The sequence below is a fragment of the Bos javanicus genome, chromosome 2 (genome assembly GCF_032452875.1).
Source record: "Bos javanicus breed banteng chromosome 2, ARS-OSU_banteng_1.0, whole genome shotgun sequence".
Lineage (NCBI taxonomy): Eukaryota > Metazoa > Chordata > Mammalia > Artiodactyla > Bovidae > Bos > Bos javanicus.
Genome location: NC_083869.1, coordinates 84,937,477 through 84,963,990, shown reverse-complemented (window position 1 = coordinate 84,963,990; position 26,514 = coordinate 84,937,477). Strand labels below are relative to the sequence as shown.

Below are 26,514 nucleotides of genomic sequence, written 5' to 3'. Positions count from 1 at the left end.
AAGCTGACCACCAGGTATAGTGACATCAGTAATAATAAACACATCTGAACTCTGTTTAGAGAGAGGATTTTAAATAAACTCCCTTCATAGATTTAATCCAGGAAAGCTCATAAGCAACACTGTTAATTCTATTGAAACAATGCATGGTAGTGAGTGATGGTTGCTTTTATCTGTTCCTGAAGTCAAGGATTTCCTGTTCCAAGCGACACACATCACTGTACTCTGATGAATGAAAATGACGTCAAAGTACACATGACAGAGAAGACACAATTTTTAAAAAAAAATCTTGATTCATTGCAAAAGGATATGTGATAAAGGAGACCATGTGATTAGGATAGCAGCTCATTTCCTTCCCTGTAGAGTTTCTCAGTTACTTCTTTCAAGACTATTTGCAATTGGATGAAATGAAGGAAAGATGTCTGGATGGTACTCTAGTCTATTACAAATGACATGTGAAGCAATCAGGAAGTAGTTAAGTGTCATACAGGATAGTCTTGACTAAGGTACAGAAAGTAGTCATGAGGGACTTCCCAGGTGGTCCAGGGTTTGAGAATCTGCCTTCCAATGGAGAGGATGCAGGTTCAATCCCTGGTTGGGGAACTAAGATCCCACGAGTCACAACTGCTGAGCCCATGAGCTCTAGAGCCTATGCTCCCCAATAGGAGAAGCCTGTGGCCACAAGGAAGACCCACCACAGCCCCCCCAAAAAAGGGAAAGAAAGTCAGAGGTGAAACTAACTGGCTAGAATTACCTAGCAGAGTGGAGAGTTTTTAATTATATTTGAAGCTTCCCTGGTGGCTCAGATGGTAAAGAATCTACCTGTAGTGCAGGAGACCTGGGTTTGATCCCTGGGTAGGGAAGATCCCTTGGAGAAGGAAATGGCAACCCACTCCAGTATTCTTGCTTGGGATATCCCATGGACAGAGGAGCCTGGCAGACTACAGTCTATGGGATCACAAGGAGTTGGACAAGACTGAGTGACTAAGTACATAAAGCACAAAGAAAGTAGAAATCTATTTTTCATTATTTGAATGGAACTTAGTTTCAAGTTCCTCAACTTTGCTTAGATTAGTGAAAGTTTTATTTCTTGGTAATGTATGATTTTTAAAGGAGGTGGGGAGTGCCACAAACATAAGATGGAAGGGTTTAATTTAATCTTCAGAAATAAAATGTGGTTTCTATTTCTTAACTATTCAAAATATATTCTGCCTTCAGTTCTGTTTCTTACAGTATTGCAGACTTCTATTTTAAAGAACCACAAAAACTTTTTTTCCTAAAAATTTTTCCCTTTTTTTTTAAACCACAAGTTGAGCACTAATTATATGAATTGAGAGAAAGACTTAAATCTGCTCCATGATCTATAAATGAGTGAGATGTAACTTACTCAGAAGCTTTTAGGAAAAGCTTTACACTGCGATAATAATACAATAGGATTGCAAGTTCTTATTGTTGCTAATTGTAATGGCATGTGTCATATGCCAGTAGCATAATAAAATAGCCTATGAGGGCGATGGGACATCCACATGGTCACTCAGAAATATTTAGCAGGAGGAGATAATTCTACCTATACATGAATGAATTTGATATAAATCACCTGTTTAGTTTAGTCTAGGTTTTCCTCATTGGAAGAAATTTGATGTTTGATTTTTAACTTAAGGGCATGTTTTAATACTATAATAGCAATATAAGTACATTTACTACATATCAACTATATTCTTATCAAAGAAATAAAAAGACATAAAGTAGGTTGATTCCTATTCCAGGGAATTTAAAAGTTCATGTTGGTTACATTTTGGGTAAAGATTAAATTTAGGTATGATCTCTTCTTTCATCTTTTGAGAATTTGCTTTTGTGTGTCGATTCCAAGTTTTGTAGCAAATGAAGTCATGTACTACAATACATGTTTGATACAAAAATAATCATATTTGCAAACATATGTGGTTCCCTAGGAAGGTATTATATTCCACTGAAACTTCAGATATGTGTTTTTTTCTCTGCAGATGGGGGCAGAAGGCATGGAAGGAGGGGCTTCAGGAAATCAGCATTCTCGGAAGCTTGTTAGCTTTACTTTGTCAGGTAAGGATATCTTTAAACACTATGTCCAGTGTGAAAGTGTGCAATTCAAACTTAGAAACAGTTGTTTCTTTCTGTAGACTCTTAAATATGATATGCAAAGTATTTTTGTAATATTTCTGGAAATTCAAGCATATTTCTTACCAAGGTAAAATTAAATTATTGGTATATACTCAGAAATTATTTCTTCTAGGAAGTTTTCTGGTGATAAAAAGACTGTTACTTAAGAAAAACTGTAAGGCAATATGTGCTAATCCCACTGTAGAGCTTTGATAAAACAATTTGTGTTTACCTCATTTAGAGAAAGGAAAAAATTAGAGACAAGGGATAAAAAAAACCCAAGAGATACTCCTATTTCTATGGAGAAATACATATAAATATTGGAAAATGGAGAAGACAATATTTTGTTGTTTATTTTCTGGTTAGTAAAATATTCTGATTATTGTATATTTATCATACAACTAAAGCACTGCTTTTCAGCTTGTGAGTTGGAATTCATTTGTGGTTTATAAGATTAATTCAGTTGAAACTAGCAATTAAAAAAAGAATAGAAAAAATTAGAGTTTAAACACCAAAGGGAAATGTATTTCATAGGACACCAGTTTCTACAAACTGAAAATCTTCACACATAAAATATACACGCATGTATATGTGTAAAATGAGTTTCAGTATAATGGATTTCATGCAGGTGTCACTGTCAAAAGATGTTTGAAAGCCAATGATTTAAAAAAAAAATTGATTGGCAGTTTTAAAAGGCCAAGAATCCCCTTCACGGATCACAGCCTTGTGGCAAAAGGGCTTGTGAAATGAAGCTATGAGCCATGCTGTGCAGGGCCACCAAAGATGTATGGGTCATAGTGAAGAGCTTTGACAAAATGTGGTCCACTGGAAGGGGAAACTGCAACTTTCTCCAGTATTCTTGCCGTGAGAACTCCATGGACTGAATGAAAAGACAAAAAGATACAACACTGGAAGATGAGTCCCCCTGCCCCCAGGTTGGAAGATGTCCAATATGCTACTGGAGAAGAGCGGATGGCAAGTACTAAGAGCTCAATAAAGAATGAAGTGGCTGGGGACAAAGCAGAAATGGTGCTCAGTTGGGGATATGTCTGGTAGTGAAAGTAAAGTCTGATGCTGTAAAGAACAATATTGCACAGGAAGCTGGAATGTTAGATCCATGAATCCAGGTAAATCGGGCATAGTCAGGCAAGAGATGGCAAGAGTGAACATCAACATCTTAGGAATCAGTGAACTAAAGTGGATGGGAACAGGCAAATTTAATTCAGATGACCATTATATCTACTACTGTGGGCAAGAATCCCTTAGAAGAAATGGAGTAACCCTTATGGTCAACAAAAGAATTCAAAATGCAGTACTTGGGTGCAACTTCAAGAACAACAGCATGATCTCAGTTCGTTTCCAAGTCAAAATATTCAACATCACAGTAATTCAAGTCTGTACCCCAACCACTAATGCCAAAAAAGTTGAAGTTGACCAGTTCTATGAAGATCTACAAGAACTTCTAGAACTAACACCCAAGAAAGATGCCCTTTTCATCATAGGGGATTGGAATGCAAAAGTTATGAGATATCTGGAAAACAGGCAAGTTTGGGCTTGGAGTACAAAATGAACCAGGGCAAAGGCTAACAGAGTTTTGTCAATAAAACATGCTGATCATAACAAACACCCTTTTCCAATCACCCAGGAGACAACTCTATACATGGATATCACCAGATGGTCAATACCAAAATGAGATATTTATGTTCTTTGCAGCTGAAGTTGGAGAAGCTCTATGCAGTCAGCAAAAACAAGACCTGGAGCTGACTATGCCTCTGATCTTAAGCTCCTTATTGCAAAATTCAGGCTTAAATTGCAGAAAGTAGGGAAAACCACTAGGCTACTCAGGTATGACCTAGATCAAATCCCTTATTATACAGTGGAGGTGACAAACAGATTCAAGGGATTAGATTCAGTAAATAAAGTGCCCAGAAAACCACGGATGCGTGTGTGTGACATTGTACGGGTGGCAGTGACCAAAACCATCTCGAAGAAAAAGAAATGCAGTAAGACAAAGTGGTTGTCTAAGCAGACTTTACAAATAGCTGAGGAAAGAAGAAGAACAAAAGGCAAGGGAGAAAGGTAAAAATACACCCAACTGAATGCAGAGATCCAGAGAATATCAAAGAGAGACATGAAGGCCTTCTTAAATGAACAATGCAAATAAATAAAGGAAAACCGCAGAATGGGAAGGACTAGTGATCTCTTCAAGAAGATTGAAGTACCAAGGGGACATTTCATGCAAAGATGGGCACAATAAAGGACAGAAACAGCAAGCACCTAACAGAGGCGGAAGAGATGAAGAAGAGGTCACAAGAATACACAAATGAACTATACAAGACAGGTCCTAATGACCCAGATAACCATGATAGTGTGGGCACTCACCTAAAGCTGGATGTCCTGGAGTGTGAAGTCAAATGGGCCTTAGGAAACATTACTGCAAACAAAGCTATTGGAGATGATGGAATTCCAGTTGAGCTATTTCAAATCCTGAAAGATGATGTTGTTAAAATCCTGCACTCAGTATGTGAACAAATTTGGAAAATTCAGCAGTGGCCACAGGACTGGAAAAGTTTTCATTCCAGTCCCAAAGAAGGGCATGCCAAAGAATGTATGAAGTAGCATACAATTGCACTCATTTCACATGCTAGCAAGGTTCTGCTCAAAATCCTTCAAGCTAGGCTTCAGCAATGCATGAACCAGATGTACAACCTGGGTTTCAAAAAGACGGAGGAACCAGAGTTCAACTTGCCAACATTCATTGGATCATGGAGAAAGCAAGGGAGTTCTAGAAAAACATCTATTTCTGCTTCACTGACTATGCTAAAGCCTTTGACTATGTGGATCACAAGAAACTGTGGAAAATTCTTAAATAGATGGGAATACCAGACCACCTTACCCATCTCCTAGGAAACCTGTATGCAGGTAAAGAAGCAACAGTTAAAACTGGACATAGAAAAATGGACTGGTTCAAAATCGGGGAAGGAGTATGACACAGCTATATATTGTCACCCTGCTTATTTAACTTATATTCAGAGTACATAATTCAAAATACCGAGCTGGATGACTCACAAGCTGGAACTCAGATTTCTGGGAGAAATATGAACATCCTCAAATATGCAGATAATACCATTCTTATGGCAGGACGTGAAGAAAAACTGAAGAACCTTTTGATGAAAGAGGGTAAAAGAGGAGAGAGGAAAAAGCTGGGTTGAAACTCAGCACTCAAAAAACTACGATCATGGCATCTAGTCCCATCAGTTCATTTCAGTCGCTCAGTTGTGTCCGAGTCTTTGCGGCCCCATGAACTGCTGCATGCCAGGCCTCCCATCACCAACTCCTGAAGTTTACTCAAACTCATGTCCACTGAGGCAGTGATGCCATCTCCAACTGTCTCATCCTTTGTCATCCCCTTCTCTTCCTGCCTTCAGTCTTTCCCAGCATCAGGGTCTTTTCAAATGAGTAAGTTCTTCACATCAGTTGCCAAAATATTGGAGTTTCAGCTTCAGCATCAGTCCTTCCAATGAATATTCAGGACTGATTTCCTTTAGGATGGACTGGTTAGATCTCCTTGCAGTCCAAGGGACTCTCAAGAGTCTTCTCCAACACCATAGTTCACAAGCATCAATTCTTCGGGTCTCAGTTTTCTTCATAGTCCAACTCTCACATCCATACATGACTACTGGAAAAACCATAGCTTTGACTAGATGGACCTTTGTTGGCAAAGTAATGTCTCTGCTTTCTAATATGCTGTCTAGGTTGGTCATAACTTTTCTTCCAAGGAGCAAGCGTCTTTTAATTTCTTGGCTGCAGTCATCATTGGCAGTGATTTTGGAGCCCAAAAAAAATAAAGTCTGCCACTGTTTCCACTGTTTCCCCATCTATTTGCCATCAAGTGATGGGACCGGGTGCCATGATCTTAGTTTTCTGAATGCTGAGCTTTAAGCCAACTTTTTCACTGTCCTCTTTTACTTTCATCAAGAGGCTCTTTAGTTCTTCTTCACTTTCTGCCAGAAGGGTGGTGTCATCTGCATATCTGAGGTTATTGATATTTCTCCTGGCAATCTTGATTCCAGCTTGTGCTTCATCCAGTCCAGCATTTCTCAGGATGTACTCTGCATAGAAGTTAAATAAGCAGAATGACAATAAATAGCCTTGACATCCTCCTTTCCCGATTTGAAAACAGTCTGTTGTTCCATGTCTGGTTCTAACTGTTGCTTCTTGACCTGCATACAGATTTCTCAGGAGACAGATCAGGTGGTCTGGCATTCCCATCTCTTAAAGAATTTTCCACAGTTTGTTGTGATCCACACAGTCAAAGGCTTTGGCATAGTCAATAAAGCAGAAATAGATGTTTTTCTGGGACTCTCTTGCTTTTTTGAAGATCCAACGGATGTTGGCGATTTGATATCTGGTTCCTCTGCCTTTTCTAATTCCATCTTGAACATCTGGAAGTTCACCGTTTATGTACTGTTGAAGCCCACCTTGGAGAATTTTGAGCGTGACTTTGCTAGCATGTGAGATAAGTGCAATTGTATGGTAGTTTGAGCATTCTTTATCATTGACTTTCTTTGGGATTGGAATGAAAACTGACCTTTTCCAGTCCTGTGGCCACTGCTGTGTTTTCCAAATTTGCTGACATATTGAGTGCAGCACTTTAACAGCATCATCTCATTTAGGATTTGAAATAACTCAACTGAAATTCCATCACCTCCACTAGCTTTGTTCGTAGTGATGCTTCCTAAAGCCCAGTTGACTTTGCATTCCAGGGTGTCTGGCTGTAGGTGAGTGATCACACCATCGTGATTATCTGGGTCGTGAAGACAATCCTATCCCTAGTCCCATCACTTCATGTCAAATAGATGGGGGTAAAGTGGAAGCAGTGATGGATTTTATTGTCTTGATCACCAAAATGACTGTAGACTGTGACTGTAGCCATTAAATTAAAAGATGCTTGCTCCTTGGAAGGAAAGTTATAACTGACATACTAAAAAGCAGGGATGTCAATTTGCTGACAAAAGTCTGTATAGTTAAAGCTATGGTTTTTCCTGTCATCATGTGAAAGTTGGACCATAAAGAGGACTGAGCACCAAAAAATTAATGCTTTTGAATTGTGTTGGTAGAGAAGACTCCTGAGTTTCCTCTGGACTGCAAAATCAAACCAGTCAATCCTAAAGGAGATCAACATTTAGTATTCATTGGAAGGACTGTTGCTGAAGCTGAAGCTCCAATACTTTGGCCACCTGATGCTGACAGCTGAAAAGACCTTGATGCTGGAATGACTGAATGCAAAAGGAGAATTGTGTGGCAGAGGATGAGATGGTTATATAGCATCACTGATTCAGTGGACATGAATTTGAGCAAACTCCAGAAGATAGTGGAGGACAGGGGAGCCTGGCGTGCTGCAGTGCATGGGTTTGCAAAGAGTAGGACACAACTTAGCAACTGCAACAACAACAAAGCTGAAGCGTACTCTCAGTTCAGTTCAGTCGCTTAGTCATGTCCAACTCTTTGTGACCCCATGGATTGCAGCACACCAGGCTTCCCTGTCCATCACCAACTCCTGGAGCTTACCCAAACTCATGTCCATTGAGTTGGTGATGCCATCCAACCATCTCATCCTCTGGCATCCCCTTCTCCTCCAGCCTTCAATCTTTCTCAGCATCAGGGTCTTTTCAAATGAGTTAGTTCTTCAGGTAGCCAAAGTATTGGAGTTTCAGTTTCAGCATCATTCCTTCCAATGAATAGTCAGGACTGATTTCCTTTAGGATGGACTGGTTTGATCTTGCAGTACAAGGGACTCTCAAGCGTTTTCTCCAACACCACAGTTCAAAAGCATCAATTCTTCGGCATGCAGCAGCAGCAGCAGCTTTCTTTATGGTCCAACTCTCACATCCATACATGACTACTGATTGATTACTCTAAGGAAATCAATATTTGAAATGGACTTTTGAAACAGACAACTGTACTGCAGCACATGTAAGATAAATTCTAATAGATGTCTGTCACCATGTCTGTTTTCATTTTTTTCCCATTGGTGTAGTACTTCTGAAATTTAAATTATCAGTAGATTCACTTCTTGTTCACCACAGAAAATGTTATTCACGAAAATTGACATTTTTAATAGTGAAAGTTAGGAGGCTGATCTTGAAAACACGCATCCATGGATGCATGATTATCATGTATGATGGTAGCTCATGTGTTAGCTCATTTCTGGCCCAAGGCCATTGTAGTATCCATTTCTGATCTAGCATGTTCCTTTTCCTCCCCATATGAAGTTACTTACCATGACTACCTTTTTAGTTTGGTTCTCTGGCAAATCTCAGAGGCTATAAATAGTTCAAATTTGACCAGTAGATATATTTTCACTGGAACCCTCAGGGTTTTAAAAATCTAAGTATACCACAGCCTGTGATAAACTCCTCAACCCCTTATCTTTCTTTTGAATATATTTTAGTTGGCTACCTGTGCTTAAGGGTTCTAGGGGAGGGGTGCAGGTGGGTTGCAGGAACAAAAATGAATCCTTCTTTTACAGATAAGGAACAGCTTCCCAAACCTCCATGGCCCAGAAAACTTAGTATACCCATACTACAGTTTTCTTATTTTAGAATAATTGCTCTAAGCTTTCAAGTGATCAATATTTTTGTGAACATGACACACACATATTGATTTTGACCGCAGAGGGGATGTTAATTAACCCACCATTCGAGAATGACCAGATGAGAACTAAAAATCCCAAGACATTTTCCTGAAAAGCAGAAATAAGCTTTGGGGCATAACCAGATGCTTTTTCTTTATATACAACTTTTTCCAATATCCACCGCAGTACACATAGAGGCTGGCTATCTAAAATCTGTTTTATTTCCTACCATGTGATCAAGTATTTGCAGATGATATACAGAAATGTCTAAAAAGTATAGAAGATGAAAGCCAATTTCTGATGGTAATTCTAAATAATTCATCTGGTGTAGCATATTGACAGTGGATGACTGTCTATGGAGAGCATTTAAGCTCTGTAGAATATCTTTCTGCAAATATTCTGCTCTTGATTATCTGTGAATAAATAGGGACACAAATAATTGAACTCTACAGATAAAGCAAAAACTGTTTTTTGATGAAAGTCTTAAAGCTCTTCTCCAAGTAAGAAGTTAAAGATATTTAACCTCTCATACCTTTGTGACTGAGTCCTTCTTTAATCTATGAGGTGTTATGCATATTTATGAGCAATAAAATATGTAAAACATAAAAGAGAAAGTCAAGATATGGATAAAGTGAACTGTATAATCAAAGTACAAATAACTGGTAGTTTATTATGTTTATTAATGAAGACTTATTTGTATAGTGTCTCTTGTAGAAAAGGATAACAGTGACATCTTTCATCGCTGTGGCTTAATCTTCTGGTGGATGCTGTTTCTTCAAAGGAGCATTTTGCGTGAATAATTTAGCTCTGTCAGACTTCATGACAGCCATTTCTGTACATGTACTTGTTTACTGCAAAGAAATCCCTTCTTGAGAAGTAAAAATCCCTTTAACAGCTAAAGAATATCATTCCTTTGTCTTTGAGTCTGAAGCAAGCCCAACAATAAGGATAAGAAAATATTCAAATTGTATTTTTTCTCAAAATTACCAAATAAAACCAAGTGAAAACATGTAGCATTATTAAATTGACAGTAAAATATAAGCACTGTATTAATAATGATTCCATAGTAGGACTTGCCAGAGATGGGATCCATGAGGCTAATGAGATGACAGCAGCTTCTCTGAAGTGCCTGTCTAGTTCTTTGCTCAATCTTTCCCTTCTCCCGTGGGCTTTTAGATCAAAGATCTTACTATCTTCCAAACATAAGGTCCTCTTGGTTGAGTTTTTCAATCTTTTCTGACGTGTTAGACTGCTTCCCTCTGCTGCCAGTTATGAGACATTAAACAGTCCTGGTCTGTTTTCATCACATGTTATCTAGGCCGCAAGTTTTTTTTTTGGCCGTTGGTGGACTTCTTCCAGGGAGCACTCCTTAGAGAATATGATGCTATGGGCAACCCCAGGCCAAGTCTGTCCTTCTGAGAAAGACTTTGTGTTTCAGGAATGTGGACTTGAGTAGGATGACCCTGGTGATCCTTTAAAAAATGTGAAGTTACTCTACCGGGTCTCTTCCCCAGCTGATTCAGGTCATTCAGAGGTCTTTGAGGGGCTTCCTAGGCGGCTCAGTGGTCAAGAACCCACCTATCAATGCAGTAGACATACCCGGGGGGCTTCCTGGGTAGCTCAAATGGTGAAGAATTTACCTGAAATGCAGGATATTTGGGTTTGATCCCTGGGCTAGGAAAATCCTCTGGAGGAGGGCATGGCAACCCACTCCAGAATTCTTGCCTGGAGAATCCCATGGACATAGGAATCCAGCAGGCCACAGTCCATAGGATTGCAAAGCATCAGATGCCACTGAAGCAACTTAGCACACCCACACAAGGTCTTTGAGGGTTCAGAGCCTGTCCACAGAATTCTTTTTCTGAATCAGTGGTCAGGACTTCCCTACACTGTTCATAACTGTATAAAGTTACCTGCTGCTGCTGCTGCTGCTGCTAAGTCGCTTCAGTCGTGTCCGACTCTGTGCGACTCCATAGACGACAGCCCACCAGGCTCCCCCATCCCTGGGATTCTGCAGGCAAGAACACTGGAGTGGGTTGCCATTTCCTTCTCCAATGCGTGAAAGTGAAGTCGCTCAGTCGTGTCCGACTCTTGGCGACCCCATGGACTGCAGCCCACCAGGCTCCTCCATCCATGGGATTTTCCAGGCAAGAGTACTGGAGTGGGTTGCCATTTCCTTCTCCAATAAAGTTACCTAGAAACTGTCTATTCTCCAGAAGCTTTGAAGAACACTTAGCTCTCAAGCCAACCTTATCCTAACTGATATTCTCAGAAAGGCATTGGGGATCCTGTGAAGCCAGCTTTATTTCCTGACATTTTTGCATCCTGTAGCTTGACCATTTTAAAAAGTGTTAGTCTCTTCACTAACCAGATGTTAGCCAGAAATTTTAGCAGCTCATATTGTGTGAAGTAACAAGTGGTGAATCTAAGATGAGTTATGGGACTTTTAACAAATATTTAAGTTACTTAACAGACTACTGAAAAAATAAACTCACAGTTATTTAATGTAACAGATAGCAATCAAATTTTAGAAATATTGCTGGTCTCTCTTTTTCATCTAACATTCATTTGTAGAATATATATGGCATTTTACATATGGTACAGCTGAATGTGTGCTCTGAAGTTTCATCCCCAATTAAACTTAAGTCTCTACATTTCATGTATTTATGTAGAAGATTCACTTTTATCTCATGAAAGGACATATTGGTTTTCTTTTTAAATACAGTATTTACTAAGGATTTCTCTTAAGACATTGTGTGAAGTGCTGGTTGCCAAGCTACATAGAAAAAGGTGGTGAAGATGCACACATTAGAATCAAAATGGTACTAATTCTAATCAAAATTAGAATCAAGTGTTCTTTGGAAGGAATGATGCTAAAGCTGAAGCTCCAGTACTTTGGCCACCTCATGCGAAGAGTTGACTCATTGGAAAAGACTCTGATGCTGGGAGGGATTGGAGGCAGGAGGAAAAGGGGACAACAGAGGATGAGATAGCTGGATGGCATCACCGACTCGATGGACGTGAGTTTGAGTGAATTCCTGGAGTTTGGTGATGGACAAGGAGGCCTGGTGTGCTGCAGTTCATGGGGTCTCAAAGAGTCGGACACCACTGAGCGACTGAACTGAACTGAACTGAAGGTGGTGATACAAGTTTGGCTTCATTCTGCAGCCTGTTAGAGGACCCCTTGCTGGAGTTAGTCATAACCTACTTGCCCTCACTTATCTAAGCAATCATAGAGTGATTAATTTTGTTATTGTTTTGCTGAATAGTTTCTGTTTAGAGTTTCCTGTATAATTATTTAAGAATGAATTGCCATTGATCTACTTGTTCTAATCAGAACATATGAATCTCTTATCTTCTGTCCCTTTCCTCTCCCTCTCTCTTTCCTTCCCTTCTTCCTCCTCTCTTTCTTTCTTTACAGACCTTAGGGCAGTTGGACTAAAGAAAGGGATGTTCTTCAATCCTGACCCTTATCTTAAGATGTCCATTCAGCCAGGGAAGAAGAGCAGTTTCCCCACCTGTGCCCACCATGGGCAGGAGAGGAGGTCTACTATCATCAGTAACACCACTAATCCAATTTGGCATCGAGAGGTAAGATGATAGTCAGAGACCTCCTGCTTGACAAGAAGTTGGCCAACTCCATCTCTCTCCACTGGTCTCTATATCGTTCAGCTGCTCATGGGTGTGGGTAATATGGCTGAGGTGTCTGGAAATTCTGTTAGGAAAAGTGTACAATGAAAATGAGATATTCCCTTCTAACCAGGGATGGGTCTAGGGTTAAGCAAATGAGGGACTTCCCTCAGATGTGTTATTTATAGGGTTCCAAAGACTCAATGATCAAAATTAATATTTCAATGCAATATTTTTTAAAGAAGTAAAAATCAAGGCAAATATTAATGATGGACAAAGTATCAACATTTTGTAAGGAGAGTAACAGTGCCTTGCAGAGCCATATGGGAGCCTGAGGCAGAAGGAAAAGTCAGTAACATTGATTCCATTTTTATTTAAAATTTTTATATTTTGTTCTAGCACATACTCAATATAAATTAATGGAATTTCTCTCCCTACAGGCTTTGGCAAATGTTTTTTTGATTTCTAGGTTTTGGTTAATTACACGAGGCAGTTGAGGAATTGTCATCCTGAGGGAAGGCAGATTGTGTTGATGGTACTTCAGACTTTCTCATAGCTGCAATATGCTACCAGTCATTGCAGTGTGCCATATTAGTGAAATCAAGCCCAGGGTTTTCCCATTGGAAATATTTTTTTGTCACAGACTGAACAGAGATGTTGGTTCTCTTCTAGCGAGCAGAGCATGAGTTCTACCATCTCTCAGGGAATCAAGACACAGTTCACATACTAGTTTCAATGAGTGTTTCTGAAACTGAAAGTGCAAGTCGCTCAGTCATGTCTGACTCTTTGTGACCCCATGGACGATACAGTCCATGGAATTCTCCAGGTCAGAATACTAGAGTGGGTAGCCTTTCCCTTCTCCAGGGGATCTTCCCAACCCAGGGATCAAACCCAGGTCTCCTGAATTGCAGGCGGATTCTTTTACCAGCTGAGCCATAAGGAAAGCCCACAAATACTGGGGTGGGTAGCCTATCCCTTCTCCAGACCCAGGAATCGAACTGGGGTCTCTTGCATTGCAGGCAGATTCTTTACCAACTGAGCTAAGACAAACGTATATTGGCATGGGAGTTGCACAGTTAATTAAATCACTCCCTAAATGTTTAATGACAATAATATGTTCTAACAATGCTGAACAGTATTTCATTGGAGAGAGAGTTTCAACAGTTCCAAAACCAACTGGAGAAAAACTGTGGCTGTTTGAGGCTTGCCAGCATAGCAAGATGTTTCTCTTGGGCAGTTTTCATGGTTATGTTAGTGGCTAAATATTGTCAATTTTTTTATTCCTGGTTTGAAATACTGTCTTCAAATAGTGAATAACTCTTAAAGGAATACCACTTAATTTAACACATTAGAAGCTTAGATGATTGCATGATGATCACTTAGAAGGCAAAGAGTAGAGATAGTAATGATACTAGCAATAACTTTATTTTTCTAACATTTAATATTTACAGAGTTCTTAGCCATGTTACCAGTGCAGGCATGATAAAGGGTATGTAAGGGATGATATTCTCACCTCTCTTTTTGTGATTAATAAACAAAAGCTTAAAATGTTCATGTAACTAGCTATTCAGGGGCAGAAGTAGTGCTTAAACTCTGCTGTCTTATTCTAAGCAAGTGCTTTTTCCATTAAGCAGATTGCTAAACTTCATGGCCCTTTGGGGAAATTAAATTGTTATGACTATGTAAACTTAGTGACCCCTGAGTGTAAAGTTGGCTGGCACTAGTGAGACGTCATTGTTGTTGCCTAGATACTACCAGGGACAGAGACAAATGGTTCAGGTTAGATTTCTGGCTCCATCATTCACTTTTTCTGAGATGCTCATCATAAAAAGGAACACTTTATCTTTGTAATATATATGAAAGTGTTTGTAAATGAGTAAAGCAGGTTATTTTTCTTTTATATCCTTATTAATATCATATCCTGTTTTTTCCAATGGCATTCTGAAAACAACAAAGCTTATCTTAACCTCATACTTTTATTTTTCTATCCCAGGAGAAATGTCTCTGTGTGCCTTTTAAATTAAGTAACTTCTATTTGAACATTGTTTTATTTTGCTGTAAACCAGGGAAATCATAATATTCATTAGGTGCTTCTATTTTAACCACTAAGTGAAGGACGAAGATGTGCAACTTCAAAATACCATGGGATCAGGAATTAAGTTTGCTGTTAATCAGAGTATTGGTTAATTCTAAGCCACCATATAACAGGATATTAAATATTAAAGAGTTAAAATACAATAAATGTGGTGAGCACTAAAATTGTATTGTGCATAATTTAATATTTGATAGCATCTCCTCAAACTATTCAACCCGGAAGAGTTGGATGATTGAAGGTGCTTCCTTTGTCATCTAGATCCTAACTGCTGCTTTTTAACCTTTATGACTGTTCATGATTCTGAGTGAATAAAAGATTGACAATTGTTGCAGATTTTTCTGGCAATGTAGACTCTCTATGTCATTAGAATTTAAGAGATGCTAATTTTTCTTATAGTAATGTATATTAATAAAATGATATATATAATTTTGTATTTCTTTTTTGACTTGTGTTATGTTTTGTTTTCAGAAATACTCCTTTTTTGCGCTCCTTACTGATGTCTTAGAGATTGAAATTAAAGACAAGTTTGCTAAGAGCCGGCCTATCATTAAGCGTTTCCTGGGGAAGCTCACCATTCCAGTCCAGAGGCTACTGGAGCGGCAAGCCATTGGGTAATCAGGGATCCTGTTGCAAGTAGTTTCCGCTGAAGCAACTGAAATGATACTTTGAAGTCCTAGGGCTTTTCTCACTGATAAGAAGTGGTAATATACTTCTTTTAAAAATGAAAGTGCTGGCATATGCCTTAAAATGTGCAGGACAAAAAGGACTTTATTTTCATGTATCTTTTTTGAGGTATCTATCTTTCCCAAGATGTACCTACTATTAGCATTTCAGTGTGAAATGTCACAGTGCTCAGTTGATTTTTGAGTATATTGAAGTCTTGCTATAACAGCCTCTCCCTAGAACAGGATGCCAGTATCAGATTGACACCTCCCAATCCTGATTAACCTTATCCAGAGATTTTTGTTATGCCTAAGAAACCAAAACCACCTTATTTTAGGGCCATTTAAAACAGAGCCTAGACTCTGAGATGGTGTGGAGCTCTAAGACATATACTTAGAGCTCTAAGACATTCATTTAGGCAACTAGAAATTACTCATTGAGAGAATTTTAAAATGTGGTTTGACATCTGTCTCCTTTCTGTTAGCTTTTTGTAAGCTGTGAATCAAGTAGTTGAGAAATCATAACATGCCTCCATTCCTTATTATAAATGGTGTATATATTTTCACACGGTAAGTATCAGCAAACTCAATAACACAGCTGCTCTGAGGTAGCACTAGGGGGCATCCTTTTCATTTTAGGAGAACATTATGAATGTATGTTAACAGTGGTGGTAGTCAGCAGTATCAGTGATAAACAGTAGCTGTGGTAGTAGTAGCAGCAATAGTAAACAAAAGTAAACAAAAAAAGATGGTATGGCCCTAGTCTATGTCAGGAGTTAAGTAAATTACACTCATCTGCTTCTATAATCTCGACAACTCTGCGAGGTGAACAGTGTCGTTATACCTCTTTCAGAGATGAGGAATCTGAGGCTAGCAAGCCAGTGGTGGAGCTGGGATTTGAGCAGATCAGTCTGTTCCAGAATCTCGACTTCTCTGCCACACTTTAAGGCTGGCAGTGATGGCATATTCATCCAGTTAACTGAGAGGTTGATCATTTGTAGGCACTCTGCAGCTAATTAACTGTCCTCTTAGTGTTTTGACAAGTCACGATTTTTTCAGACATTAGTTTCCTTGTTTGAAAAATAAAGTCTTTAGACCAGGTGATCTCAAAGACCCCTTCGACATCTGAAATTAAGAGATTCTAATGGAATCTACAGAGAAGGCAATGGCACCCCACTCCAGTACTCTTGCCTGGAAAATCCCATGGATGGAGGAGCCTGGTAGGCTGCAGTCCATGGGGTCGCTAAGAGTCGGACACGACTGAGTGACTTCACTTTCAGTTTTCACTTTCATGCATTGGAGAAGAAAATGGCAACCCACTCCAGTGTTCTTGACTGGAGAATCCCAGGGACGGGGGAGTCTGGTGGGCTGCCGTCTATGGGGTCGCACAGAGTCGGACACGACTGAAGCGACTTAGCAGCAGCATCAATGGAATCTAATTCTCTGTCCATTAGAGGCAATGGTTGAGCTAGACCACATAAACTAGAAATATTATGCTGAAATTCTAGCAGCCTCATTTAATTTGATAAAACAGGGAAATTGCAATTATTTTTAAGGATAGCAAATATTGCTCCTAGTGGAGGTAATACTCTTTTGTTGTTGTTGTTCAGTCGTTAAGTCATGTCCAACTCTGTGCTACACCATGGACTGCAGCATGCCAGGCTCTTCTGTCCTCCACTATCTTCTGGAGTTTGCTCAAATTCATGTCCATTGAGTCAGTGATACTGTCTAACCATCTCATCCTCTGTTGCCCCTTATACCTTTGCCTTCAGTCTTTCCCAGCATCAGGGTCTTTTCCAATGAGTTGGCTTTTAGCATCAGGTGGCCAAAGTATTGGAGCTTCAGCTTTGGGAAGTTTCTAAAAATTATTTTTAGGATTAATGGAAAATGAAAAATTATAATTGGTGAGAATTAACTATTGGAAGTATAATATGCTTATAATTTAATTTACATACGTATAATCATATAATTTATATATATAAAAGAAGTATTCATTTATGTATACCCATAAGAATGATCAAGGAAAAATAAAGCTTTAATAGTGCTTTAATCTCCTGTTAACTTGCTGACTTTCATTCAGTCTTTTAAAGAATGGACACATAATACTGCCTGGCATGGATTCTGTGTGTACTGGAAGGAAGTCCAGCATGAATTTGTGATATGCCAGAATTATGAAGTATTTCCACACAAGTATATTAAAAGCATTGCCTGATACTTAGGGATTTGCTTTATTAAATAAATATGATACTACATATTAGTATATCTGCTCTTAGCATCTAAATATATTTTTAATCTGATTATTACTTTCTATCAAGTAATTGATACATCTTGAAAAATAATGAGTTTTCTTTACTTATGTTTTTTGTAGACTGCAGTTCTCTGAAGTAATTGAAGTTTCATATGGTAAAATTTTATAGGATGAGCTGAAACTCCTTACTGATTACCTATTTCAAGAGTATTGGTTTGAATGTGACATTTTTTTCAGAAAGTGGCTTGCATTCTGTCCAAAGAGCACATCACTTTCCCATGCTTTGTCATTTGCTCTGATTACACTAGTGAGAAAATGTCTCAGTCAGGCAGTGGGAGTTCTTTGGCACTTAGTCTTTATAATTATATACCATAATAATATATAATATAGGGTACACAATTATCTATCACAGGAAAGAGGCAGGATGAGTCAGATGAAACTGAGAAAGAATAGGTGAATCCCCTGGCAGTCACTCAGCAAGGATGAAACCCCCTTGACTTGGAATTTCTGAATAGGGAGTCTTTCCTGTTCTTAGGGATTGTAGAGTTGAGTATCTTGTCAGTTTGGGTGAAAAACAGCACTAATACCTATTAAAAATCTTTTTTTCAAAGTAAAGAGTCTCATTTGTTAGATTTATTCAACAAATATGTGGATGTGTATACATATAGTATCTACTAAATGTTAAACACTGTTTTGGGTATTAGAATATGATAATGAGCAAAAGAATGGATCCCATTCTTAGAATCCCTGCTAATCATTTACTTCCTAGCTAAAATCCATCACTTTTTTAAGTCTTCATCATCAGCACCAACACTTTACTTTTATTGTTCAAAGAGGAGGAGAGGAGAGTCAATTTGATTTTAGCAAAGAAGGGAAAATTTTATCATTCCAAGACCGAATGTCCAAAGAGATGGATGAGGACCACCTTGTTGAGAGCAGGTTCAGGTGGTTTGCTGCTGGGTTCATGGATTAGTGGACAGAGGGGCAGCATCTCTGCATGTCAGGCACTGTCTAAATGCTGGAAAGGAAAAAGCAGTCAGGGAAAAAGACATCACCTCTGTTATGCAGGTTGCAGTCATTGTAGAATTATTAGAACATTCTAATGTAATAGCAGTTAACATACTTGTATCATCTAATAGTTAATGCCAAAACATCCCTTTACAGGAAAAAATCTTCTTAAAATACCAGCTTAAGTACACAAAACATTGTGATGTCAAATGCATTGGGATGAGCCATGAGTAAATATCATTAAAATCCATGCTACTTAAAGCAGCCAAGGATTATGGAAAGTGCTCATAAAATGAGATATGATCTGGGGCCTACAGAGCAGGGGCTTCTATGTCATAAATATCTGTGTTCTAATCCTGGTTCTGTCACTTTAATTGTTGTCTGGCCTTGGGCAAGTTACCTATCCTCCCTGGGCCTTAACTTCCTCTTCTAGAAAACAGGGCCACCACCGGGCTCATAGGGAGGATGGAAGGCGATGATGCATGCAAAGCCCTTATTAGGGTGTTAGCACTCAGATGGGGGAAACAAAGCATTTTAAGAGCATCAATCAAATATTTATTACAAAATTTATAGGGAAGAAAAAGTAAAAAGTAAAAGAAACAATCTTATTGTTTTAGGACATTCTTTGTATTAAGCCAAAGAAATTCATAAGAGCTGAACTGGGATTTTACATTAGCATGTGTTCTTTTAAACAGGTAACATCTATTTAAAATTATGCCGAGGAGGTAGAGAACAAGGGAAATAGTCGTGTAGATTAGTAATCAATAGGGACTAGAGGCTCTGAACTCTACATTGGTTCAAGTATTAGGTGGAGGCCTTGTGTTTTCCACCCAAAGTTGCCATTAGAGGGCAGTGTGAGAGCAGAGATGGTGTGATTTGGTCCTATCCCTCTGATTATTTTCCTTAATTAAGAATGCATCAGATTCAGAATGAAAGTTGCTTGCATACAAGGAAATGATGTAATTGTATTTGACTTTGATAAATAAACACAGAGTTTAAATATATCAACTATTTCATCCTCAAGGAAGCCAATAGCCTGAGCCTGGAGCTAAGATGGAGCAGAAGCTAGGCAGGTCCAGTGGTGTGGGCCCCTCCAGTCCACCTGCCAGTATGGCAACAAGACCCCACCAGGTGGTGCAGCCAGCTTCTCCAACCATCCCATCAGTATCGCTCACAAGTTGCCCAGAGAATCGGTGATAGTCACTCCCACCAAGCTAGGGCCAAGAGCGAGCCCCTTACTCTACAAATGAGAAAGGGGAGGTGCTGCAGCCCTCTGCCCCTCACACAGCCGGAGCAGCTATCAGAGCCTGGCCTGTTCTCACACGGCTCTCTCCTAACTCCCCACTCCTGTTCTTCAGAATGTAGCAGCTCTGTGCCCTCCATGTGATGACCCTTACCTCTGTCTGTCTTTTCTTTTGTCCACACCACATGGCATATCTTAGTTCCCCAACCAGGGGTCAAACCCCTGCTGAGCTTTCAGTGGAAGCTCGGAGTTGTAACCACTGGACTACCAGGGAATTCCCTGTGCCTGTCTTTTTAGAGGGGCTTCCCTGGTAAGAAATCGGCCTGCAATGTGGGAGACCTGGTTCAATCCCTGGGTCTGGAGGACCCCCCCTGGAGAAGGGAGTAGCTACCCACTCCAGTAGTCTTGCCTCATGCTAAATGCTAAGGAACCAGGCCGTCTATTCATTTACACTTGAGTCAGGAAACACTCAAAATTTTAGGCCTTTTCCAGCTCCTTGATGGCTTTTAAAATGTCCTGTTCCTGATCACTATTAGCAGTGATCAGGAGAACAAATCAGTGCCCTTTAAAAAATCATAGCAACATCGTATTGCATTTTGTATTGTATTGCATTTACTAATAATTTTCCTTGTGACAAGGTTCCCTTTTATCCTTGGGTTTATAAGTGTTCATTTATACAAATGAATAATATTACGTTGACTCTAACTTGCCTTTTCACTTTCTCATGAGTATGAAAGTTTTAAGAGAAATACGTGGGGTTTAGGGGGTGGCCTGTAGGAAGAAGATGAAGCCTGACAGCAGAGTAGTAGGATCAAAGAACCATTTCTATTCTTGCAGTGACCAGATGCTCAGCTACAACCTTGGCAGAAGGCTCCCAGCTGACCATGTGAGTGGGTACCTCCAGTTCAGAGTGGAGGTCACATCTTCTGTGCATGAAGGTGAGATATCTGTGTAAATACATCACTGTAGGTAGAACTTGTTAAATCTTACTCTGTTGCCAGTTTACATTTGAATCTTAATCTGTTGTCAGTTTTGGGCTTCCTTGGTGGCTCAGAGGTTAAAGCGTCTGCCTGCAATGCAGGAGACCTGGGTTCGATCCCTGGGTCAGAAAGATCCCCCTGGAGAAGGAAATGGCAACCCACTCCAGTATTCTTGCCTGGAGAATCCCATGGATAGAGGAGCCTGGTGGGCTACAGTCCACGGGGTCGCAAAGAGTCGGACATGACTGAGTGACTTCACTTTCACTTTTCACTTTCTGTTGTCAATTTACATTTGAATAGAATTGTTTGTGTCCTGTTCTGAACATAAAATAGCTATCGAATGATTACCTGCTGAAGTTTTCCAAATAGATATGAAAGCCTGTTTATTAAAAAAGAAAAATCTCACTTAGGTTTTTATCTGTGTTTGGAAACTGGGATGTGGAATTTTCAGCAGCAGTGAACATGTAAAACCTCATGTGTTACGCTGACCAGCAATATATGTACCTGTTTAGTAGTAAGTAGTGAATCTTAGCAAGTTGGTGATAACTGTAAAACAGTCCCCAGCCTTTCTGGCACCAGGGACTGGTCTCATGGAAGACAGTTTTTCCACAGACCAGGGATATGGGGGATGGCTTTGTGATAATTCAATTGCATTCCATTTATTATGCCGCAACTGACAGGAAGTGGAGCTCAGGCATAATGTGAGTGATGTGGAGAGGCTGTAAGTGCAGATGAGGCTTCACTCACTTGCCTGCCACTCACCTTCTGCTGTGTGGATTTTTCCAGTGTGTGCCCCTGGGGTTGGGGACCCTTGCTGTGAAGAGCCCTCAGTGGGATGACTGAATTCTTTGAACTGATTGGTGGCAAAGGATTAGGATATTAAAAGTTAATATGTAATAATGCCTTTGTTTTTATAAATGCTGTTTCCTCCTTCAGATGCCTCTCCAGAAGCTGTTGGCACAATACTTGGAGTCAGTTCTGTGAACGGAGACCTAGGAAGCCCTTCTGATGAGGAGGACATGCCAGGGGGCCATCACGACAGCCCAGTTTGTTCCAATGGACCAGTTTCTGAGGAAAGTGCTGATGGGACACCCAAGCATTCTCTCAGGACTAGTTCTACTCTGGAAATAGACACAGAAGAATTAACTTCTACTTCTTCAAGGACCTCACCTCCCAGAGGACGTCAGGATTCACTCAATGATTATTTAGATGCTATTGAACACAATGGCCATTCTAGGTCAGGTGCAGCTACTTGCTCGGAGAGGTCCGTGGGAGCCTCTCCAAAGCTAAGGAGTAGTTTTCCCACTGACACAAGACTCAATGCAATGCTTCATATTGACTCAGATGAGGAAGACCACGAGTTCCAGCAAGACCTGGGCTATCCATCCTCCTTGGAGGAGGAAGGAGGGTTGATCATGTTTAGCAGGGCATCAAGAACTGATGATGGGAGCCTGGCATCTCAGACAAAGCCAGAAGACAACCCAGTGGAGACTGAGGAAGCCTCCATTAATGAAGCTGCTTCCTTTGAGGATAAGCCAGGAAATCTTCCAGAGCTTGCAGAGACCTCTTTACCCTCAGGCCCGGTCCCAGATGAAAGTGAGAATGGCCCAGAATCTCAACCAAGTGTGGACCAGGGCAGCACTGAATTGTGTGGCTCTCAGGAGGTGGATCAGCCCACAAGTGGAGCTGACACGGGCACTTCTGACACGTCCGGGGGGAGCCGAAGAGCTGTCAGTGAGACAGAGTCCCTTGATCAGGGGTCTGAGCCTTCCCAGGTGTCCTCAGAAACAGAGCCCAGCGACCCTGCCAGGACAGAGAGTGTGAGCGAGGCCAGCACCAGGCCCGAGGGAGAGAGTGACCTGGAAGGGGCCGACAGCTCCTGCAATGAGAGTGTTACCACGCAGCTCTCCTCGGTGGAGACACGGTGCTCATCTCTTGAGAGCGCACGGTTTCCTGAAACTCCAGCCTTTTCTTCTCAGGAGGAGGAAGATGGAGCCTGTGCAGCAGAGCCCGCCAGCAGTGGCCCTGCTGAAGGGTCCCAGGATTCCATATGCACTCCTGGTTCCTTACCTGTGGTGCAGGTGCCCAGTGGAGAGGAGGAAGGGCCAGGGTCAGAATCAACCACTGTACCTGACCAGGAGGAGGTGGGGGAGGTCTGGCAGCGGAGGGGGAGCCTGGAGGGAGCTGCTGCTGCTGCTGAGAGCCAGCCCCAAGAAGAGGGTGCTGCTCGGGATACCCCAGGGGCTTGTGAAGGGGCCACCACCCAGGAGGAAGGCGCGATTGGAGGTAGGATGTAGAAGACAATGTGGCCTGTGTCTCAGGGATACCTGCTCAGAGGGTTGTCCCTCAATGTAAATTATGCTGCAGGTCAAATATTAGCTGAATTCTTCACCTTTGGGTTCAACAGCTTTTTTTTTTTTTTTTTAATGGATCTTCTACTGCTGAAATAAGAGGGCTGTCAAATAATGGACTTCAAGGCTCTGTATCAATGTGGGCACCTGCTTTCCCTAGGAAAGTGGCCTGTTGGGTGGGGGAGCCTGTGGTCCATACAGCCCTGGAGGCCTGGAGTGCCTAAGGGCAGATAAACAGGAGCAAACTGCACATGTGCATGCTGTGCACCATGGCATTCATGTGCCCAGGGCTCGGTCCTCTCATCTGGGCAGTGTGAAGAAGCTTTTAATAAGGAATTTCCAGGTGTGTAGATACAAAGCCAGACAGGCTGGCAGCATCTACCAGTATTATCTGTGAGGTTTTCTGGAACATCTTAAGTCGCTCCTTATTGCACGAAGCTTCAAAACAGAAGGTTCGTGTGTGCTTTGCGTCAAAAGTCATTTTTTGCCTTCTGCAGTATAAGAAATGTCTACTAAGTTAGGTGATGTGTTCTGACACTTGGAAATATGCTGTTTGAGTGTCTGAGGATGCAAGCTTACATGTAAAATTTGCTTTCTGTCTCAGTGAATGTGGATTGGTAGAATGATTCCTTCAAACTGTTCTGTTATAGATGCATCAAAAAGTCCGAGGATAATTTCATATGCCTAAATAGCATAGACTCAGAAATAGAAATGATTTTCTTATTCTGTAATTTATTTGCTACCTAAAATATCCCTTTTTTTCTTCCTCCATATTTTCTTTCTCCATTCATTGTCTTGAGGTCACTGTGTGACCCTAAAGCTTTGGTGCATGACTAGGACCGAGGCCAGCGTGGGAACAGGCAGAGGAGGGGAGGGATGGGAGATGTGGTTGGCCCCAGGATTTATGTAAAGTTTTTTTTGTTTTGTTTTACAAGGGCTGTTTTGACACTGAAGGGGAAAACAATACCTAGGTAACTGTTTACCTTTAATCCTAGGTTGTCAATCCAACGGCCACCAGCCACTGCGATCGCTGCCTTCAGTTCGCCAGGATGTTAGCCGGTACCAGAGGGTGGACGAGGCTCTCCCACCAAGTGAGGAACTGCTAACTAAAGGGCTTACCTTGACCAAAGGGTTCAAGGGTGATAGGACCCACGGGACTTAAAGGATAGATGCCCAGGACCCCAGAAGAAGGGAGCTGGCAGCTGCCACTCGACCGAGCAGATACAGTCTGGAAAGTGCTTAGCTGTCGTCTCCCGGCTGGCACTGTTCCACCAGATGAAAGGGCAGCTGGGGAGAGTAAATAAAGGGAAAGAAATCCAGGTGTTATGGACAACTGGGTATACAATAGAAAAACTTTAAATTTGCCTAATGACGGCATGAATTTTCAATTATTACACAAATATTCAATTATTGTGTAATTAATCATTACACAAATATTTCAATTATTACACATATAGAGATTGTAACAAATAGGTAGAATCTCTTAGAAAAGCTTTAGCTCCATGTATTATACTGTTTTTTATTTATTTGTAACATTTTAAGTTATTAAGTACAAGGTCCTGTTTTTTCTCTTAGGGATATCCAGAGAAGTGTTATTAATTTCAGAAGTTACTATTTTTTTGGGAGTATGATGATTATCTGGGGATTTGAAAGATATTTCATTTCCTTCACTTTCAAGAAACACATAGCACTTAAAGGAGACATGGGTGAGGACTAGGGATGCTAGGAAAGTTATGCAGCCTAAATTCAGAGAGCTGAGTGATGCCCATGGCCAATCATCAGCTGGATGTAATTTAAACTCTATTTAAGTTTCTATAATCCCTTAAAGCAATATTACTCTGTGAGAGCAAAGCATTTTGGTAAACAATGATATTAATAACAGTAAATACTGCATTTAAGAACATACTGGAAAATACATCTTTCTGCCTTATTGCTTTTCGTTCTGATTCACCTCTCTGTTCACTTTCTTATATATAATCATGGCAAGAAGCTGATCCTTTTGGCCCTCTGTGTTTTAAAAATGGTAGGACATAAGAGGGGAGAGAGAGTATGCATTTAAAAGGCTAAAATGCTGAGTGGTTAGTTTGGGCGAATTCTGACAAAAGAGCTGAAAGGTGCTATGAGCAATTTGTAGAAATATTAAATTAATCATTTGGAAATACTGTTGTGCACAAATCCTCCCCTTGTTCATATATTTGGGTAACTGAGGGTGATTATTCATAGGAAACATATATTTTAAGCAGTTTTAAAAAGTAAGCCAAGAGATTAATTAGCCATTGGGTCGTCTTAAGCAGGTTGGAGGTGGGGGAGGGAAACTTCCTTATTACTTACCCTTGCAGAAAACATTAGGGGCAGAAAAAGAAAAATATTCCTGGGTGATATATAGATATAATTGGATAAAGTTGAATTAGAAACATCAGGAGAGAATTGTGGGAGAGCTTGCTTACATGCGTATGTGGATTAATAATAAGTAATTGGAGTTTCAGGCACCTGGACATGAGGCATGGCGTTGCGTCAGTGTATGGATAAATGGCGCCCTCCTGGCTGCCTCTGAGGAGATCGGGTGCATTCAGGGCGGTGTGGCTGTAGACTCCTGGCTACATCTGAATTCTGTTGGACTCATAATTTGGTCTCTAGATTGTATTTAAGAAAGATGGGTACTTTCCTGCTGAAATTACGTCCTCTCTTTGTGCTGTTTCCATGCATTTGTTTCAGTACTGGTATTTGCATTACACAGATGTAATACTAAAATTTTAGGATTTAAAGAAATTAACAGTTGGTTGTTCATTTTAATAACTTAATATATCCAAAATGAGAAAAGCACCTTAGTAGTATATCCAATTTAATGAGTAACTGATGAACAGGAGGAAAATTCTTGAGTTGTTCCTTCTTATGTATTATTAACTTGCAAATTTAGGGTTTTAAACTATCATGAATCAGTTATAGATTATGTCTGAGCATACCTGATTACTGTTCAAACTCCGTCCCCACACTGCTTTGCTCTCTCCTATTCCCAGTCTGTCTCATCTATTGACAGTTTATTTAATCACTTGGTTGCCTGTGTTATTTGTCCTGTCCTGGCCAGTTCTCTGCCTTCCTTTCCTCAGTCTCTGGCCATGCTTCTAACTTAGAGCTATGGCATTCTGCATTCACACATTGTCTCATGGGAGCCTCAGCTAAGGGGGTCCACTTGGAGTGTGCAGTTGGTCAGTCTCTTAAATGACCTGGTAAGATATTTTAAGGTTAGGGTTATACTTTTAACATTACTTATTATAGTACCTGGGGATTTCCCAGGTGGCGCTAGTGGTAAAGAACTTGCCTGCTAATGTAGGAGATGTAAGAGACATATGGGTTCGATCTCTGGGTTGGGAAGATCCCAGAGGAGGACATGTCAACCCACTCCAATATTCTTGCCTGGAGAATCCCCACAGGCAGAGAAACCTGGTGGGTCACAGAGAGTTGGTCATGACTGAAGCAACTTAGAATGCATGCATGCATTGTAATACCTAAAACTTATGTAGTGCTTT

The 26,514-nt window shown here is 40.4% G+C and overlaps 1 protein-coding gene across 2 annotated transcripts in view; it reads left to right on the top strand.

Annotated features, from left to right (window-relative positions):
* The window catches only part of HECW2 (HECT, C2 and WW domain containing E3 ubiquitin protein ligase 2), a 445,768-nt gene that overhangs the window by 294,075 nt on the left and 125,179 nt on the right, over positions 1–26,514 (top strand). For both annotated transcript variants that reach the window (XM_061440781.1, XM_061440789.1), the window contains 6 exons: positions 2,001–2,076; positions 12,192–12,361; positions 14,964–15,106; positions 20,494–20,594; positions 21,573–22,922; positions 23,983–24,078. In XM_061440781.1, the coding sequence (XP_061296765.1) occupies positions 2,001–2,076; positions 12,192–12,361; positions 14,964–15,106; positions 20,494–20,594; positions 21,573–22,922; positions 23,983–24,078 (1,936 nt within the window). The remainder of the gene's footprint in view (positions 1–2,000; positions 2,077–12,191; positions 12,362–14,963; positions 15,107–20,493; positions 20,595–21,572; positions 22,923–23,982; positions 24,079–26,514) is intronic.